The sequence below is a fragment of the Elephas maximus genome, chromosome 19 (assembly GCF_024166365.1).
Source record: "Elephas maximus indicus isolate mEleMax1 chromosome 19, mEleMax1 primary haplotype, whole genome shotgun sequence".
Lineage (NCBI taxonomy): Eukaryota > Metazoa > Chordata > Mammalia > Proboscidea > Elephantidae > Elephas > Elephas maximus.
In genome coordinates, this window is record NC_064837.1 from 78,750,069 (window position 1) to 78,771,185 (window position 21,117).

General features: G+C 39.3%; 1 protein-coding gene across 1 annotated transcript in view; it reads right to left on the reverse strand.

The window, feature by feature from the left end:
* Positions 1-21,117, reverse strand: part of LOC126062684 (uncharacterized) — a 247,882-nt gene that overhangs the window by 189,021 nt on the left and 37,744 nt on the right. Inside the window, exons 2-5 of the mRNA XM_049860442.1 lie at positions 6,166-6,241; positions 5,237-5,313; positions 5,094-5,125; positions 4,800-4,929 (exon numbers count right to left, since the gene is read on the reverse strand). Of these exons, the coding sequence (XP_049716399.1) occupies positions 4,800-4,929; positions 5,094-5,125; positions 5,237-5,313; positions 6,166-6,241 (315 nt within the window). The remainder of the gene's footprint in view (positions 1-4,799; positions 4,930-5,093; positions 5,126-5,236; positions 5,314-6,165; positions 6,242-21,117) is intronic.

Genomic DNA, 21,117 nt, shown 5'->3' on the forward strand with positions numbered 1-21,117 from the left:
AAAAAAAAAAAACGTTTAAAGTCTTGAGAAGCAAAGATGTCACCGTGAAGACTAAGGTGTGCCTGACCCAGGCCACGGTGTTTTCAATCGCCTCATACGCATGCGGAAGCCGGACAGTGAATAAGGAACACCGAAGCAGAATTGATGCCTTTGAATTATGGTGTTGGTGAAGAATACTGAATATACCATGGACTGCTACAAGAATGAACAAGTCTATCTTGAAAGAAGTACAGCCAGAGTGTTCCTTAGAAGCAAGGATGGCGAGACCTCATCTCACATACTTTGGACATGTTATAAGAAGAGATCAGTCCCTGGAGAAGGACATCATGCTTGGTAAGTAGAGGGTCAGCAAAAAAGAGGAAGACCTTCGACGAGATGAACTGACACAGTGGCTCAACAATGGGCTCAAACATAACAATTGTGAGGATGGCGCAGGACTGGGCAGTGTTTCATTCTCCTTTACACAGAGTCGCTCTGAGTCGGAACCAACTCAATGGCACGTAACAACAATATGGATTAAAAACATGGATTAGAAAGTGAATATATCTTTGGGGGACATTTTTTCAGCCCACCACATGTCTCTCTGTTAGAGAACTGATAATAAATATATAAATCTGTAAGAACTACAAGTGGGAAGAATACCCCTTCCTGTTGTGCAGTATACTGTGCCTCATTACTTCTATATGGAAAATATTTTTTGTTGAAGAACAACATCAAATGTTCAGGACTTCTCATTGCACCAGTGCAGGATGTAGAATAAATCAGCAACATAAGAAAGAAGGTGAGAATTCAGATTAGAGCAGGAGAGACAGCCCTTGCCACCCAGACACAGCTTCATGAGAAGGGACAGTAAACTCATCCTTTGCCTGAATTCCTTCAGTTACGTGATATAGTAGAAATTTTAAAATAAAAGTCTAACCCTTTTAGGGATATAAATCAAATACATCTGAATCTAGTTCATGAGTTTTTTTTCTTTGAAAAATTACTACTGTAAAACGAGAAAACTATGTGAATCTATATTTTAAAGTGATTCTTTTAAAAACTCCAGGGTGGGAAGCTTATACTTACAGAAGAGTACCTGAGCTGCTCATTAGTGATCTATTGCTGAGTAAAATCCTACTCCCAAACTTAGCAGCTTAAAACTACAACCATTTATTACCTTTCAGTTTCTGTGGGTCAGGAATTTGGAAAAGCTTAGCTGGGTGGCTCTGGCTCAGGATCTCTCACAAGGCTGCAATTAAGTTTTTAGCTGGGGCTGTAGTCATTTGAAGGCTTGAGGCTGTGGGGTCCTGTGCATGATTGCTCACTCACCCGGCTGTCAGCAGGCTTCTGCTTCTGTTCCTTACCACATCGGCCTCCCCATAAGGCTGCTTCAATGTTCTTATGATATGGCAGCTGGCTTCCCTCAGAGAGAATGATCCAAAAGAAGGTAGAAAGAATCTCTAATGCTTTTTGTGACTTACCCTCAAAAGTCACACCATATTCTATTTGTTAGAAGCAAGGCACTAAGTCCAGCCCATAATCAACCCTCCTAAAAAAACCAAACCTGTTGCTCTCGAGTTGATTCCGACTCATGGTGATCCTGTATGACAGAGTATAACGGCCCCATAGTGTTTCCAAGGCTGTAATCTTTACAGAAACAGACTTCCACATCTTTCTCCATGAGAAGCAGCTGGTGGGTTCCAACTGTTGAACTTTTCATTAGCAGCTGAGCCTTTAACCACTGCACCCCGAGGGTTCCCTAGCCCATACTCAAGGGAGGAGTAATTAGGTTCTACTTTTCAAAGACAGGAGTATCAGACAAATTCTGGACATATTTTTAAACCTCCACTTTTGAAAAATGCAGTCACCTTTTCCATATGTACTAGTCTGGCATGGCAGTAAGTAAATACCCCCCAAACAGAAATCTACTACCAAAACCTGGAAAAATATTCACATAGACTCATCAAAGACAATACAGAGGAAAATAATCACATATTAGATACTTTTAGTTAAGTGACATATTAGAAATTTTAAGATAAATGTTTATTACCTTTAGGAATATAAATCAAATATTCTGAATCTAGTTCATGAAATTTTTTCTTGAAAAATTACTACTATGGAATAAGAAAACTATGTGACTCTATATTTTATAATAAATTTCTTAAAAACTCATGGGTGGGAAGTTTGTGAAACTGGCACTGACATAAAAGCAGCCATCCGGGATTCAGTGGTAAAACTGAGCGGATCTGGTCATTCTGGTCCTTCCTTTTAGTTATCGGGTCCCACACTAGAGACAAGATGTGTCTGTGATTGCCATTGTCAAAGTTACGGTATTGTTTTTAGTAACCAAGAGTTTACAATCATAAAACCAAGCTCCCTGTGACATTTCAAAGATCTTCTCATGCTACGTTTCTGCTTTTAGGTCCTGCATTGCCAAGATATGTTTCAGTAGTTCTCAGAGAAATGAGCATTCTAGCTGTCCGAGCACTGGAATAGCTAAATTCACAACCAGCTTGATAACTAAATAGAAGGGTTTGTACATGGTGACAAAAACAATACTGTTTTGTGGTGTAAAAATCATAAGCCAATATATCTCAGGAACATGTTCTTAAAATATTCCTTTGATAGATATCCACAGGTCAGCATTGTTCATCACAACACTTTCCAGGCATGTGGAAACTGATTCATGAATGTGAATTCATGGGACACTGAGCATAGCATCAGGAAATAACCCTGTGAGTAATTATCACACATAAAAGATCTCCTGTTGCAAAAATGTCAGTTTCGCTGAGGAAAATTACTCATGCTACTCTGCACCTGCCTTTTTAGCCTGCTCATTCTAGTTTCTGTATTGCAGGACTAGCACTGCCTCATCTGTCAGTGAGTTTGATCTACCCACAGGTGCTCAGGCAGTAGTGCGGGTGCAGGCTGGGTACCTACCAGGGCAGTCAATAGCCTGAGTTCTCTTCCATAAGGGCCTCTCTGCAGGGCTGTTGGGGCTTCCTCACAGGATGAGGGCTGAGTTGCAAGGAGGCTGATCCAGAAAATGAAGGTGGAAGATGCAGATCTTGGAAGTTAGAGTGTTGCTTCGGCTGTGTCCTATTACTCACACATGTACCAGGACCAGCCCAGCAAGGAGTGGGAAAATCAACTTGGCTTCTTGATATAGGAGTGTCAAGGTTCTTTTTGTAAACTAGATGGTGAGATGAGTGTTAGAAGACAACTTCCCCTAGACTCTTCATATTCCTGCTCAGTCCAGTTCCTCTGAGCAAAGGTATTTACAAAATGTTTATATAAGGAGACATTCCAGGGAAGTAAATCTTAGAGACAGAGCTCTCCCCAGAGACGCCCGAGCATAGTAAAGATGCAAACCTTTCCTTCCCCTCTCTAGAAGAGATGTGCTTACAATCCAGGGTAATAAACCCTGAGACACCTTCTCCCTGTGCCCTGGAGACATCTGCTCACATTCCAGAGTAAAGTTCCTTCAAAGCCAGGAATGGGCAGGTCATCCACAGCACTATATAAGATCAGAATTTCCTAATTCCAGGGTTTCTGTCCTTCGATGCACCACACTCTAAGTGCAGGTACCATCTGGCCCTCACCACATCACCCTGTAGGAACTGGGGCTGGGCAGCCAATGCAGAATATTGCTCTGGTGGTTGCTTTTGCCGTGAGAAATAAATGGTCTTGTACTTCCTGCAAGTCGGGTAAAATCTCGGAGACTTCACAGTTTCTGACTTAACAAGGAGTGACATTGTTGTGACCATGTTATTGGAAATAAAATCTACCATACTCAGGAAAAAGAGCATCAGCATTAGCAGAAGGAAACCCAGGGAACAGGAATATGAGAGGTCTTTCTGAGTGATCTACGTGGGTAAGTGATTCCAAGAGGGAACCTATCAGTAAGAAACATGTCTAAGGAATAGATTAACTTTGGAAAGAGAAGCTACTAGGAGGTATTCTTAGAATGTAACATATTTTCATAAGGGAGAAAAATGGATTATTTCTTGGAATCTCTAATATGAAGGCCACATTTTGATTAAATGCTACAGGTTAGCACCTCTGACACTCCCTAGAGGCTATCTGCATAGTACAGTTTCTAAAAAAGTGTAGCAAAGTTACACTTATACATAAAGCAGGCAATTTTTTAAAATAGCAAGGTCCAAATTTCAAGAAATGCTGGAGGTTTATATATACAGTCAAAGAGCTTCTGTCATGAGTTTACTCATTTATTAATTCTTACAGTCATGGGTTCCTATTAAACATCAAATAAAAAAAATCTAGTTTTTCTTTGCCTAGTGTTTTCTTTGTACCTTGATTATGACACTAGCTACAAACCATTATTAGAATGGTATATGTCTGCTTCATTATATTATGAATCTCTGAAATTCAGGGATAATGTCATAGTTATGTCTCAAATTATTTAACATAGTGTTTTGAAAACAATAGGCACTCAGTAGTGTATTTAATAGAACTGACTTAATTTCTTAAATGGTTACACTGTTCAAGAGCTACAAATGCTGCTTTTTATGAACCATTAATGTTAACTGCCTACATTTTATTCTACAATTAAGTGATACCAAACATAATTTTTTCATGGTGTACTATTTTGCATAACGACATTGTCTGCCCAGATTTAAAGCCTGTCATCTATTGATCACTCGTTTTAATGGAGATAGTGAATTATTTAAATGGTCTAACGTTGGCCTAAAGCCACCTGAAAAAGAAGCAAAACTATAAACAGGGTCTAGAAAAATCTGCCTTCCTCCAGCTCCTAGACCTGCCACAGCTCCACGCGCTTCACCCAATGATCTTACCGTATCTGTCTGTCTTCTCTCCAGCTGCGTCAACTGTGCCATCTGGGTGCAGGCGGACAAACCCCCCAGTAAGCTTGTTGTAGAACTGAAGAGTATTTCCTTTCATAAACTTCCAGCTTTCTGCAGCCCACTGAAAGGAAACAAAACAAACAAAAATATCAGCATGAGAAGACACAAAGAAAAAAAAAATCACAAAGAAATATCCCACTACACATAGGCTATTTAGCTTTAACACACCAAATAGCTAGAACATTTTTTACGCTAATTACGTTAAGGCCAAAAGCAAAGTCTTACTGTTTCTTTTCTCTTAAGTTCTAACTTCTGCCCTGAGGAAAGAGAGGAAAGAGAGGGCCATTATTTCAACAGTGTTAAGCCTTCTTCAATCAGTTTTCTGCAGTAAAACAGAATTTCCCAAGACGTGTGAACATGGCACTCACTTCCAAACAAGGTGCTGTTCTCACTGGCATACAGCTCTCTGGCAATTTTGCCATCATCTTCCCCCTGATCCAGCCATCTGTGTAAATGAAAGAGTATCTATTCAGGCTCTATATTTACATGAACCATTGGTTCTTATCCACTCAAGTCAGGAGTGATGGATAGCAGGAGTCGGGAAAAGCACTCAGGAGTAGAGAATGCAGAAGGAAATGCTAGCAATGACTGTGAAAGCGTCAGGAGTAGGAGAATTCACTACCCGGTAAAAATTAAATTTGTTAATCCCAAATCCATAGGTGAGTTACTCAGTCAGCTAGCCTGTTAAACGTGAAAGAGGCCAGGGTCATGTATTTTACATCCATTGGACTGGTTATTTTATTCGGTTCTTTGGCAACCAACTACAGTTCAAACTTTATCCAGTTATTTCATAAATGGCCACTATTGGTTTGATGAAGAAAGAGACAGGAGAGTGTTGAAGGAAAGGTTAAATCTATCACACTACTAGAAAAACAACTCAAAAGCCAAGGCCTATTGACAATGGGTCAGCAATGTCATCGTGTGACATTTATTTTGTACATTTATTATTTTTGAAACAATTGGGAGCTAGTCCAAAGGTAACAAGCTTTTTACAGAGACTTTTTATTTCTCCTAACTGATATGTAAAGAAAGAGAAATCATACCAAAAAAGAAAAAAAAAAACCTATCTTCATTTACGAAGAAAGATTTAAATTTACATCACCAGGAATGATGATAAACATAGCAGATGCCTTTCGCAAAAGAAGCAGCCCCTAAAATTAATATTCATGGAAGTTTACCAACAAAGTATCACCAACCTTATAATAACTGAGTAAGCACTCTAGTTCTCAAAAATACATGATCTTCGAACTGACTAATATGAAATTTAATTGCTCGATGTAAGAGCACACCTACAAACCTGTGACAGGAGAAGGCATGTTCATGGTTTGTCGTGGGATCTCTGATCACAATATCATCAAGAAACCAGCCATTTCCTAAACACAAATTAAAGAAAGGAAAATGTGGTGTGAGTATATATGGTCCCTGTATTGTTTCAAGTTCTGAGAAGCAGGTTCTAGCCTCCAACACATGTAAAGTCCTTGTACAACTTCAAGCTTCAAATAAAGTAAAATACAACAGAAGTAAACGTAAGCAGCATTTTAAAAATACTTCATATGCTTGTAACGAAAACACAGCATTATTTCAAGGCTTTCTGTTTTGTGATATCTATTTCAGTTTGATTTTCGAAACAGTTGAAAATAGAACAGCTCTGGGCTTGCTATTTCATATACTGCATTCATCATCCTGGATCTAACCTCTCTCAAAGAATACATATTTTATGAGTTAGTAATACTTTTTATTTCTAAAATAAACAGATAGAAAGTTATTAAAGTTCAAATTTGGACCAAGTCTATATGAACTAAATACATATGTCTTCATAGGTTAAAAATCAGCAGTCATTCAGAAACCCTGCCCAAGCATACAAAGTGAGATAGCATTCATGAAGGTAGTAATCTCTTTTCCAGTGTTTAATTTTACTTCAATTTGCAAACTGGAATTGATTAAAATACAATTCTATTTTATTTATAGATAAAATGAAATATTTTAACTTGTCACATTGCCTGATCTCTGCTTACTATTCAGTTTCGTCACTCATCACACGCTCCTGCAATGCAGCCATACAATGAAGTCTCCTAGATCAGTGCTTCTCAAACACTTTTTGCTCAGTTTGTTCCAAATTCAGGGCATTTCCTGGGATGGGAGCTTTTAGTGCTAAAACCAGGACAGTTGGTCATTGTAGATAAACCCCAAGACTTCTGTATTTCTAACAAGTCCCCAGGTGATGCTGATGGCCCAGGGATCACACTTTGAAAACAACTTCCAGAAATAGTTCATATCCACGTTCCCATGCTTTGCACATGCTATTTCTTCTGCCAGAAATGTCATCCACAAACTGCTTTTGTTTTATTCAATGTTACTTTCAAGTGCTCAGGGAAAACAAAAGGAAGAATTACTTATCTCTGTTGGAGAAATACAAATGTTACCAGAATCTGAAATGGATTTTAAGAGCTGCTGAGGAGTCTGCAAAGAAAACACACTTGGAGGTAATGAAGTATTTAAAAAAAAAAAAACTTTGTAAGTTGGTTTAAAAGTATTGACATAAAAATGTAAATCAAACTTACTGTCTGTGTCCTTTTTATATGTTTTTCCCTTTAGTAAAAAAGACCCAGGATTGAATTTAGAAAGAGAAAAAATGAGTTCCTGAAGAAAGCCAGTCTGTCCCTAAGAGGAGGAGTTAAAGGAGTTAAAGAACTATATAAAGTTCTACTGAAATCTGTTACTTTCTTATATAACTCATATAATAAGTAGTTTATATTATTGGAAACTTTATTCATTCTTAAGGTAATACTTATTTTTTATTCCGACTGATTTTAGGAAAATGCACAAAAAGTGTTAAATTAAAAAAAAAATGGGAAAAAAAGTTAATTTCCTCTATACATTTTCAATTTTTTTTCTACGATAGTATGTGACATGCCTATATGTAATAAAACTTGGATCACACTATGTAAAGAATTGGTGTCCTGGTGTCCTGGCAGGGACAAGGCTATGTGCCACTTATGCTGTTTCCTCTTTCTGCTTAAACAAAGACGGCTGCTTTCTCCGTCTCCCCTGCAATTACACAGAGAGCCATATAACTCAATTCTTGCCAATGGGATGTGAACAAAGTGAATGATACAAGTCACTCGCAGGTCTGACCATTAAGACCATCCCACACAATTCCCGGGCAGACTCCACCCTCTGTGGTCACCTCTGACACGCCCACAGGGCGTAGCCACAGGGTGAGCAGGCCTGACTCCTGATGGGTTGCTTAAAGAAGATCCGCCTAGGAGACTTTCAGACTCCCATCAGACTGTGGTATGAACAAGTAAATCTTCGCTGTGTAGAGACCTCAGATTCTGGAGTAGTTTGTAACATCAGTTAGAGAGTCCTAGTGGTGCAGTGATTAAACCAAAAACTCTGTGTGCTGGAACCCAGAAGCCCACTCCTTCTGCGAAAGATGTCGCAGTCTGATTCCATAAAGATTACAGCCTTGGAAACCCTATGAGGCAGTTCTACTCTGTCCTATAGGGTTGCTACGAGTTGGAAGGCAATGGATTTTGTTTGGGGTTTGCCACATGACCTAATTAAAAAAAAAAAAATTGCCGTCAAGTTGATTCCAACCCCTGGAGAGGCTACAGGACAGAATAGAACTGTCCCACAGGGTTTCCAAGGCTGTAATCTTTACCAAAACAGACTGTCACATCTTCCTCTGCCAGAGCCCCTGGTGGGTTCCAAGTGCGGACCTTCCTCTTAGCAGCCCAGCGCTTAACCACTGTGCCGCCAGGGCTCCTTGTTACAGCAGCTAGTGAGCATTAATTACCTAAAACATGTATTTGCTTTGTTCACTTGACATTACATATGAGCATTACCCATTTTTTCTAAATATTCTTTTACAACATGATTTTTAAAGATTATGGAATTTCAGTATATGAATGTGCTGTTATATAATAAATTTCCTGTTGGAAGATAGGAAATATTTACTATTATGTGTAATATCACCACAATTTTTTATTGTGGTCTAAGTATATATATTACAAAATACTTGCCATTACAACATTTTTGGCATGTACAATTCAGTAACGTCAATTACATTCATCATATTGAGCAACCAACACAACTACCCATTTCCAAGTTTTTCCATCACCTTATCAGAACCTCAGCGCCCCCCTAAGCAATGACTCCCCTTGCTCTCTCTCTCACCCCTGGGTACTCTAGATATTTCATATAAGTGGGATCATATGGCCTTTTGTAATTGATTTATTTCACTCAGCATAATACTTGCAAGGTTCATCCATGTCAGAGCATGTATCAGGGCTTCATTTCTTTTCACAGTACAGTAATACTCCGTTCCATGTATGTACCACATTTTGTTTATCCATTCATCTGTAGATGGACATTTAGGTCGTTTCCACTATTGGGCTATTGTGAATAGTGCTGCAATGAGCAAACATTGGTGTACATGTAGCTGTTTGTTTTCCTGTTTTCAATTATTTTGGGTATACACCTACCAGTGGGCTTTGCTGGATTGTTTTGGTAATTCTGTATTTAACTTTCTAAGGATCCTCTAAACTGTTTTCCACAGCAGCTGTACCATTATAAAGTCTCATGAGCAATGGATGAAGGTTCCAGTTTCTTAATATCCTCACCAACCAGATGCCTTGGTGGCATAGTGGTTAAGAGCTCAGGCTACTAACCAAAGGGTTGGCAGTTCAAATCCACCAGCTGCTCCTTGGAAACCCTATGAGGCAATTCTACCCTGTTTTGTAGGGTCACTGTGACTCGATTGCAATGCATTTTTTTGCTCACCGACCACAAACAGTTCTGAGCACAGATTTTATTTGTATCTCTCAATATTTCTTTTGGATAGTGTTCTAAAAGTGGAACTATTGACTAAAACATTAAGGAACTTTTAAAGACTTTTAAATAAAATACCAAATCACCATATCAGTAGTGCTTAAGTAACTTAAAAGAACAACTACTATCATGGAATACTATATTTTTGCCCACAATTCTTTCTCCCCTCCCCAACCCACTGACTTTGGCCTTGGCCTCCGATTTGATTTGGCCAGTGGAATGTTGCACTAAGGAGAGGGCAAAGTGGGCACATCTCACCTTTACTGTTAACTGGTGGTAAGAATCAACATGGTCTACTCCTCAGCTTCCCATATCTCCATCCTCATTACTAGTTGCCCAAACAGCACTCCCTCTGACCCCAGGCACCTGGAGCTGGGTCAGAGCTCACAAGTTAGAAGGACACTTTCTTTGAGAATGCCAAACAGGCAGACGTCAGCCCCTGCTGACTCTCACTGCCCTGTGGGTTTGATAATTTACTGAAACAATTCACAGAATCTCATGGAAAGTATACTATATTTGTTGTTGTTGTTAGCTGCCATTGAGTCAATTCTGACTCACGGTGACCCCCTGTGTGCACAGTAGAACTACTCCATAAAGTTTTCAAGGCTGTGATCTCTCAGAAGCCAACTGCTAGCTGCAGCACCTCTCAAGGGGTTTGAACCACCAACATTTCAGCTAGTAGTAGAGTGCTTAACCATTTGTGCCACTCAGAGACTCCTATACTATACTTACTACACACTTACTGCAACCAAAACTGATACAAATAAAGAGACACATAGAGTGAGGTCTGAGTGAGGCCCCAGTGCAAATATTCCATGTCCCAAAGGGTAACATTTGCATGGTCACCAACCAGGAAGCTCATCTGAGTCTTAGTGTTCAGGCCTCTTATCAGCCTTCCCACATGGCCATGATAGATTATATCATGCCTCCTGAGGCTCAGTCAACATCAGGTCCCCAGATGGTCCCTCTTGGTCTGGCCAGCCCCCACTCATTATCCTCAGGAACCAAAACCAAAAGCCAAATTGCTTTTTTGCTACTTCACAAATGTGGACAGAAATGACCATCTTCCAAGTTCCAGATAAGGCCTTCAATCATGAGAACATATTTCAGGTAGTCACTCACCCTGGACCCAGGAATAAAGACATCAAAGCAGGAACCCAGCCAAGCTGAACTGAGACAAGCCAAGAAGAGACATCAGCCAAAAGACACCATAAGCATGAAATAAATGTTTCTCAAAATTAACTAACGTTTGGGAATTGTTTTCTACGTACTAGTTAGCTCTGTGGGTTTTTTAAATTAAATCTTGACAAATTTTATAAGAAAAAAGTTAAATTTAAACATTGTATTTCTTTGAATAATACTAAAGATTTACCTTTTGGCCATTTTGAATAACTTATTTTTAGAAACTATTGTTCTTTTTTCCATTGGATACTAATTTTCTCTGCTTATTTGTGAGTTGCCTATTATATATTAAAATATGAGCCCTTTGCCAAGTTTGTGGATTAATTTTTAGTTTTTTACTGTGGATTTGATAGCTACATACTTTGACATTTATGTAATCAAATTCATCATTATCTTTTTATTTTTATCTATTCGAAAAAGACCGTAGAAAGCTTGAGGTCAGATATCTGTCTATATTTTCTTCCGTTTGTTTTAAAAATTTATTGTTTTTTATGGTTAATGTTATGGATTGAACTGTGTCTCCCAAAAATGCATGTCAACTTGGCTAGGCCATGATTCCCAATATTGTGTGGTTGTCCTCTATTTTGCGACCTGATGTAATTATCCTATTTGTTGTAAATCCTAACCTCTATGATGTTAATGAGGCAGGATGAAAGACAGTTATGTTAATAAGGCAGGACACAATCAATCTCTTTCGAGATATGAAAGAGAGAAGCAAGCTGACAGGAGAGGGACCTCATTGTCACCAAGCAAGAAGAGCCAGGAGCGGAGCACATCCTTTAGACCTGGGGTGCCTGTGCTGAGAAGTTCCTAGACCAGGGGCAGACTGATCACAAGGTCCTTGCCCCAGTGCCAACAGAGATAGAAAGCCTTCCCCTGGATCTGGTGCCCTCGATTTGAACTTCTAGCCTCCTAAACTGTGAGAGAATAAATTTTTGTTTGTTAAAGCCAACGACTTGTGATATTCCTGTTACAGCAGCACTAGATAACTAAGCCATCTGTCTTAGTCAAGATTCTCTGGAGAAATAGAATCAGTGAGATATACGTATACGTAGACAGAAAATTTTACTTCAGGGGATTGTCTCCTGTGATTGTGAAGGCTAGCAAGTCCAAAATCCATAGGTCAGGTGACAGACTGGTGACTTCTGCTGATTCACAGGGCTGTAGGTGGCTGAAAAGTTCAAAATCTGTAGGTCAGGCTACAGGCTGGAGACTTCTACAGGCTTATGTACAGTGTAAGGAATTTTTAAATTAGGGTGCCTGGTACTTCTGAGGGGGGCTGGCTCAGGTTTAAGCCTGACTCCATCTTGTGTCTTTTAGGACCCCATATTGCTTGTCGTGCTTTTTTTAGCAACAGTTAACCTTTGTATAGGCTACTTACACACCAAGGAAATGTTTTTCTCCTCAAACTATAACTGACCTTTAGAAACAGTTTGTCTAGTTTCATATAATTGTATTTAGGTGATCAGGCTCACAGAAGCACTTGACACTTGTTCTTTCAGAAAACAGTAGACGATTAATGAACATGTCCTGTTTCTAAGGATCCAGAGGTCTTACAATCACAGCTCACTGATCTTGCGATTGTCTTAACAAGGTTTCTATTTTTCTATTCTTTATAATATTTGAGCACATGCTGCTGTCTTATAAGCCATAGCCGGGCTACAAATAACAAAGGTACATCATGTGAAACCAGGATGAGGGAGCTAGCAAAACCCATTGTCTAAAATGTTCTCAAAAGAACTTTCCCTTAAGCAAGTTAATATTTACCACCTGTTCTCAGTACACAACCCATTGTATAAAATGTTCTATCATTTGTTCTCACAGGAATTCCATCATGTAAACAGCTTGTGACCACCTTGTGCTGCACTACATCCAATCTCCATAGCCCACATATACTCTACAAACCAATCATAGCCAGATAACTGGCCCTCGGCTACCTTACCTCACCAAGCACCAATCATAATATTGCACCTCGGAGTTACTGGTTTTACTGTATAAATATGGTTATGTGACTCCAGCACACTGGAGCTCTGACTTCCACATTGTGAGAGTCAGTGTTTTCCCCAGCTCAAGCTGCCTTTCTTCTCAATAAATGTCTTGATTTTACTTTAAACGGAGTATGTGTCATGACTCTACAACAGTTCCAAGATCTGTAGGTCAGGTGCCAGGAAAAATGCGGAGTGGGGAGAGAGCAAGTTCTCCCAAAACATCTACAGTTTGGAGGTAGAACATATCCTAAGTAAACTCCCCTTTCAACTGATTGATTGATTACATTATATATTACACTATGAAAGGTGATTACATTACATGGAATTAGATTACATTATGCACAGTAACTAGTCGAGTGTTTAGCCAAACCACTGGGAACCACTGTCTAGCCAAGTTGACACACAACGTTAAACGTCACATCATCCAACTGACCCAACATTATACTCCTTGAATATATAATCCATTGCCTTTGAATGGCAACCCATGGCGACCCTATGGGACAGAGTAGAACTGCCCCATAGGGTTTCCAAGGCTGTAAGTCTTTATGGATGCAGCCTGCCACATCTTTCTCCCATGGAGTGGCTGGTGGGCTCGAACCACCAACCTTTTGGTTAGCAGCCAAGTGCTTAACCACTGTACCACCAGGGCTCCTTCCCTGAGTATACAGAGGAAGAAGATTATATGTCACATTTTAAGGTAAAAATTCTAAACCTTACAAATCTTTCATTCTGTATTATAAGCTTTTATATATGCTTCTTTGCTTCAGTCCTGAAAAACCATGAATGGAGCCATATATTTCAACTGTCTAATTAGGAGTTGTGAGTGAAATTTTTTAGGGTTTGACACAGATGTTTTTAAGACACAAAATTCTGAATAGCGTGGCAATTTAGAGGCCAGTGAGATAAAGTTACAAACTGATAATGGTCTTCATGTCTTTCATTTGGGAAAATGAAAACTATAAATCTGACCTAATGTTGTCCCCAGCTTATGACGTATGTGAGTTATGACAAAACACACTTTGGACCACAAAGAGGCAAAGTCAGTGCCTGGTTCAAGACATTTAAAGACAGGATCAAGCTCCTGATTTGAAGAAATGCTGCTGGATTTAAATTAAAACTTCTTGTTTTTGTTTACTGTTCTGAAAACCCTCAAGCATTATAAACACTGACAAAAATTAGCTGCCCATCTACTCTACAGAGTCTCTCCAAGGCCTGGATGACGGTTGTGACAACCGGTTTTTAAATTGTTTCATCCCAGAAGAGCGTACCCACTGCCTTAAAAAGAGCAGTCAAGATTCTGCTGCTACTTGACAATGGCCCAGGGTGTCCTCCTCATGTAGATGATTTAAATCAAGTTTTGAAAGTGGCGTATATACATCCAAGTACTACTGCTGTGATTCAGCCTATTGATCAAAGTACAATCACCACCTTCAAGGCATACTACTCATGGACTACATTTGCCCAGGCAATAGCTGCCAACAGACAAAAGTATGGTAATATTTTGTGATTTCTGGAAGAATTATAATGTTCTTCAGTGTATCTGGAAAGTTGCATCTTCCTGGGACAAAGTTATAGGAAAATGCATGCAGGGGATATGGCAAAAATTGCTGAGTTATATGAACACAATCCAAGCACCTGATCAGGATATGATAGAAGAGATTGGTGGGCAAATCATCCATATGGCAAGAATGCTGAATTTAGAATTTGATATCACCAATCAGCAAGAAGGGGAACTGACAGATCAGGACTTAATAGATTTTGAAGAGGAAAAAAGTGCTGAAGAAGAAATAAATAATGCAGAAGAGGAAGGAGAGAAGTTGTCAAATATTTTACAGTGAAAGGAATAGCTGAAGTTTTTTTAACCTAATCAGGGGCTTCTGTTGCTTAAAAACATGAACCCAAGTGTCGATCGCTATGCTAAAGTCCATAAGCAGATTGAGGAAGCAATGAGATGTTACAGCAAAATGTATGAAGAAAAAAAGAAAAAAGCCATACAGACAACTCTCACTAATTTTCTGACTAGAAATATTATCCCTATTCCCAGGGATAATCCAGATAATTCAGAACCTTCCACAAGTGGAGTTATTACTGTAACTGACAAAATGCCAACATCACCCAACTCTTCAACACTGAAGTAAATTTTTATGATTCGTGTATTTTTTATATTTGTATTTTTTCTTTTTTTGTATTTTATATATGTATTAAAATATATCTGTAAGTTTATATGCAATGTTTCCAACCCCCAAAGACAAATAAAGATCAGATTTATACTGATAATAAAAGTGAATGATAATGAAAACTAAACAAAAAATGAGGTATTCGGCTTATGTTAGAACCAACTTATGATGGAGTCATAGGAACAGAACCCTGTTGAAAGTCGGGGACTACATGTATACATTATTTCTGTAACTTGCAATCATGAAAGTGTCTGTATTAGGTTGTTTTAAAGATGTCCCCATTAAGACATTTGGATTTCAAAAGTGTAACTATTAATTCTTGGGATTTACATCCTAATTGATTGTTATAAAAAATTTTTTTAGGGATTGAGGGTACTAACATATAAGCCCACTTGTACCCATCTATGTCTGCAGCAAAATGAGAGACAGACATAACAGTCAGATAAACGGAGATCAAAATATTTTAGTCACTGATAGTTGAGACTAGATCTTGCTAATCAAGTGTGATATGCTGAATAACGGTCCCCTAAAGGTTATTTATTTATTTTTTTTAAAGATGTTCACATCTTAATCCCCGAAACCTGTGAATATTGTTACATTATATGGCAATAGGGACATTTTAGATGTGATTAAATTAAAGCTCTCAAAATGGAGAGATTATCTTGGATTATCCAGGTGGGCACAAAGTAATCACAGGGTCCTTATAATAGGAAGGTGGGAGGGTTAGTGACAGACAAAGAGAGAGAGTGGAAGATGGTAGACTGCTGGATTTAAAAATACAGAATGAGACCATGAACAAAGAATGCAGATGGCCTCCAGAAGCTAGAAAAGGCAAGGAAACATATACTCTCTTAGAAATTTCCGAAGGAGCACAGCCGTGCCAACACCTTGATTTTAGGACTTGTGACCTCCAAAACTGTAAGATGATATATTTTTGTTATTTTAAACCATTAAGTTTGTGGTAATTTGTTACAGCAGCATTAGGACATCAAGTACAACAACATCAAGTAGCCTTGAGCATAATTTCTCCACCCAGTCACAAGCTGCTCTGGAAAACTGCAGGCCTTACCTTCAAGAAAGTGAACCTGTAAAATCTACCACATGCAAGAGCAGAACAAATTGTTCCTGCAGGCTCACTGGCCACAAAGAGGGGAAGAGAGGAAGGACCTTAACCTCACATAAACCTGTCACATGAACAATAGTGTTGCTATTGTTATTAGGTGCCGTTGAGTCAGCTCCGACTCATAGCGACCTTATGTACAGCAGAACGAAAAACTGGTCCTGCACCATCCTCACAATCACTGTTATACTTGAGCCCATTGTTGCAGCCACTGTGTCAATCCATCTTGTTAAGGGTTTTCCTCTTTTCCGCATTAAGGGTTTTCCTCTTTTCCGCACACCGTCCACTTTACAAAGCACAATGTTCTTCCCCAAGGACTGATCCCTCCTGAAGACACGCCCAGCGTATGTGTATCTCTTAGCTATCCATGATGTAACTTCTTTTTAAATGTGACTATGATATTAGTGATTGGACACAAAAATGGTGTATGACATTTTAGTGGGATGAGATGAACTGGATTATAAAATTTTTAGTGGATGTGGGGTATTAAGATTTTTACTATATACCACATCTTCTACAAAAAAGAATATTCATTCTACAGTTCTGTTGATCTCTCACAATGAAAAACTGACTTTCACCAATTTTGCATTATGGCTAATACTTCAATTTTGATGCTTATTTCCTAATAAATGCTATAAGTTAACAAATGAAAAGGTGTCATAAAAGAAAATTTAATGATCAGAAAATCAAATATTACAATCAAACCCAAACCCAAATAAATTACTATATTTTATTTTTAGATAGATCTTTCATCTCTAATATGTTATAATTAAAAACATTTTTATTCTCTGCTCTTATAAATTTTTCAATGATTTTGTCACAATTAAGCTGCCAAACAATATCCACTTCCATACATAATAATAATAAATTGAGTATTGCATCTGTGTCAAACGCTGAGAGTTTCTGAGTCTCTTTAGGGACGAAAATGAGTGCTCTACTGTGCAGTTTGTGATCATTAAAGTTAGGAATCTGCGTAAAACAATTTCAACATTGGGAAATATGCATTGTATTTTATCTTCTATTATGGAATTATGTATACCCTGGTGGCACGTGATTAAGAGCTGGCTGCTAACCCAAAAGTTGGCAGTTTGAACCCACCAGCCACTCCCGGGAAACCCTATGGGGCAATTCTACTCTGTCCCGTTAGGTCGCTGTGAACTGAAATTGGATCAATAGCAATGGATTTGGTTTTTTTGGACATGGGTAAAATTTGTCTTTCCTGAATGCGTAAACTTAATTCTCATGTAAGAATGAAATTGTCGCACTTCTTTGTAAAGGTTTGTATTTAAGTCATCAGGATAATTGTGCACTAATTTCTCAGATGTCTTCGTGTATTCTTCATCAGGTATGTCTACATTGTTTAAGAAGAAAAATCTATTTGAAAGAACTTCATACATTTTTGCCCTTCTTTTCATGCAAGATTCAAGTGTGTTGACAATGGTGTAGTATGTGGTTATATGAAATTGAATTCTGATACTCAATGATAGTTCTGGAGCACTTTCATTGTTTACTTGTTTCTAATGCTTCTGCAGTGGTGAGCTGCTTGATAATCAGTATTTGGCAGTATTTGTTTTATTGTGTTTTCAAAATGTTCAAAATCTTCTCTTAAATTATGTAAATATCCTGTAAATGACTTGAAGAGATCTGTGCATGTCTTTAAATTTACGTCTGAACCTAAGAGAGCTTCACTTGCCCAAAGAAAATTCTTCAATATGTTATTCCACAAAACCAATGTAAATACATACTCTAGTGTTTGTATTTTGCTGGCAATGTTTTCAGTTTTTCTTTTGGTACCTTCTTTTCATGTCTCTTCTTCAGCAATATTTTCTAAGGCATCTAGAATCTAAGTATATGATTCCAGGACTGTGCTTGTTGCTACAGCATGTGCTTCCCAGTGTGTATTAGAAATAATTCGAAAACTTGATCATTGCCTAAATATGTTTTAAGAACTGCCCATTGGTGAGTAGAGGCAGCAAAAAATGTGTAGAGTAACTGAACAGTAGAAAAAAAAATCAACTGCTTCTGAACAAAAATCTACTGTGCTACATCCTATTAAGATTAATTGAATGCACAGCAATGGCATGGAAATGACATATTCATTATGTTCTAAAATTTTCTGTTGCGTGCCTTTATTATGCACTGATGTATTGGCAGCATTGTCATGGAACTGGCCTCTGCACTTAGAAAAATCAGTTTTGCAAACTTCACAAAAACAGTGAAATACTCGATTTGCAGTTTCTTCACTGGTATGATTTTTTAAGCCAGTAAATGTGATACATTGCTCAACAAGTTTTCCCTCTGTTGGAGATATGTATTTTTCATGGCCTGTGGACACATGGTATCCCATCCATTTTTTCATCTCTCAGGTTTCTTGGGGCTCTACTTTTCCCACTAAAAGTATTTGCTGCCCTCCAGTGGGGACTCCAGTAACACTGAAATGTGAAATAAGTGTTTTTTTGAAGCAAAATAGTTGGAGTATCAGACTTAAACATGAGGTGGTACATCCAGGAAGTGTGACTGGGTAAAAATTTTGTCTCTTCTGGCTTTTGTACAGGTAGATAAGCCTTGTAAGTATATTTATGGTTTTCTTGTGGTAGCAAGGGAGCCCTGGTGAGTTTTGTTTTTGTGTGTGGCAATACATCCTGCCACCCATGACCAGTGAGACAGACAGGTACCCACTAATCCTGGTACCTGAAACCGATCCCCCCACCCTGAGGTTTGTGGAATCCATGTATTCTGAAATAATATTCCTTAAAATCCACATTACCAACCAAAGATTTAAACACACTCTATAACTCAGCATGCTCCCATTAATGAAAGCACATGGTATCAAACAAAAATTCAAGGCAGGAAACAGTAAGTCTTCACAGGGTTAAAACAATACTTAGCTGATCTGTATGAGAAAGATACAGGAGTAGAATCTACAGACAAACTAAAATGTCAAGCTATATTTATTTCATTGAAAATAGTTGATCGAATTTTATCACTTATTAAGTTAATTCTTCACACATTGCTTTAGACATACACAATGGGTTACCGTTGGAGGAAACATCTGTATCTATGCCTCCCATCCAGGCTGCGTAAGTAAAGGCCTTGGGTCCAGAATGTTCTCTGATGAAGAGGCTGAGAGTTGGGTCACCTTCTCTCTCCCAGTTCCTTCTCCTTATCAAAGAAGGCTTTCCCCTCTTCTGGACACACTGTACCTTTCTCTGTCTTGCATATGCGTGGGAACCACACGGCACCTGGCCAACTCCACTGCTATATCTGTTCCCAACGATGAGGGAACAGGGTCTCTTATGCTATAGTACGAGAGGGGGAATGTGCCAGATTGTAAGAGTCAGCTTCAAAGAGTGGACTGAAAGAGAAACAGGTTTTGCAAGGCCAAACGTGAGCACCCTTGTATGGTTCACTAGCTCACTACCATTTGCTAGGTCGTTCTTACGTAAGCCCCTAGCTTGTAGCCAACATTGTCCACGGCCATTATAAAACCTCTGCCTCCCACTGCAGGGTACGGAGATCTGCTCTCGTCCTGCAGCCGCCCAGGACTTGGCCTTGTATTAAGTCTCCCTAATAAACTCCTTCACCACTACACTGGAGCTGCCAGCCTCCTTCTTTGGCCTCTCAGCACCCTCCATTTCTGGAGGCAAGTTTCATGATATTGGTCCACGCCTGGACAACTGTTGAGCTACCCATGAGATCAATGAAATGGCACATGGGAGCGAGGCATCTGTGGGGAATCCCAGGTTGGTCAGTGGCCTCCATGTGGGAGGTCTGGCCCATATGCCTTTCTGTGGAGGAAATCCTGGTTGGCCAGCAACCTTCATGTGGCAAGTTTGGACCATATGCTCCTCTGCAGGGAAAATCCCAGGTTGGCCAGTGACCTCCATGTGGAAAAGTCTGGCCTGTATGCTTTTCCACATGAGAATGGGAACACCCCAAAAACTCGAAGCAGCATAGCCTAGTTGTGAGCAGATGAGCACCTTCATAGGTATGGAAAAGAAGCCAAGAGAGCAGCAGCGGCTACGGGATGGTCACTGCTCTGGGCTGCCCAGCTAGCAGCTGAAGTGCACACAAGTGCTTGGCACGAAGAATTACAGATGGAAAGGGATGTGCCACAGGCATAAGTGGCCATGACTGATGTGTTGAGCCACTGCGTCCACAAAGAGGATGAGCAACTAGAAATGCTTGCCTGCAGACTTGTAAAGATGGGAAATTCAAGAGCTACGGGAACAATCCCCTAGCCGTTGCTCAAAGCCCTCCACAAAGGGAACAGAGATAGTTGGAGGGGCCAAGCAGTTCCCTGGCACTGAGAACACCCTGTAATACCCAGTGCAAAGCTAGAGTTAAAATAGCAGGAAAAAAAAAAAAAAAAGCAATAAACAGTCTTTCAAGATACCTTGTGTTGAGTGGCCTTGAAGAGATATTAGAGACCCTCTCTGGAATTCTCTGATAACTGCCCTCGCCAAGATAACTGGGCAGCAACATTGTCGCAGCTGCAACAGTAAGGAGAAAACTAAAATAGGGGGAATCACCTCCAGGTTACCAGGCAACCGGGCTGAACCCATGCTTGGGCTTGGTATGGTGAAGACATGGCTCCACAAATGACTGAGGCCTCTGCCAACTTTGCCCAGATCTTCTGACTTTCAGAAATAGACTGAGGATTAAGCCTAGGTCCTTCTGTCACCAGGGAGAACAAAAGACCTTATGTTACAATCAAAGTCCAATGAGGAAATGGAAAGAACTGCATGTCCTGGGTTTTTAGATACCATTGCACAGGTGACAGTGATCTCAAAAATACCTGACACCAAAATGAAAAAAAAAAAAAAAAAAACTCTGAGGGAAATTACTGCCATTAGGGCCATTTTAGGGGGGCAAATTGAAGCTGTGACATAGGCTATTGCTAATAGCCTGGCTATTCAATCTGGCTACTGGCAACTCTCAGGCTGACA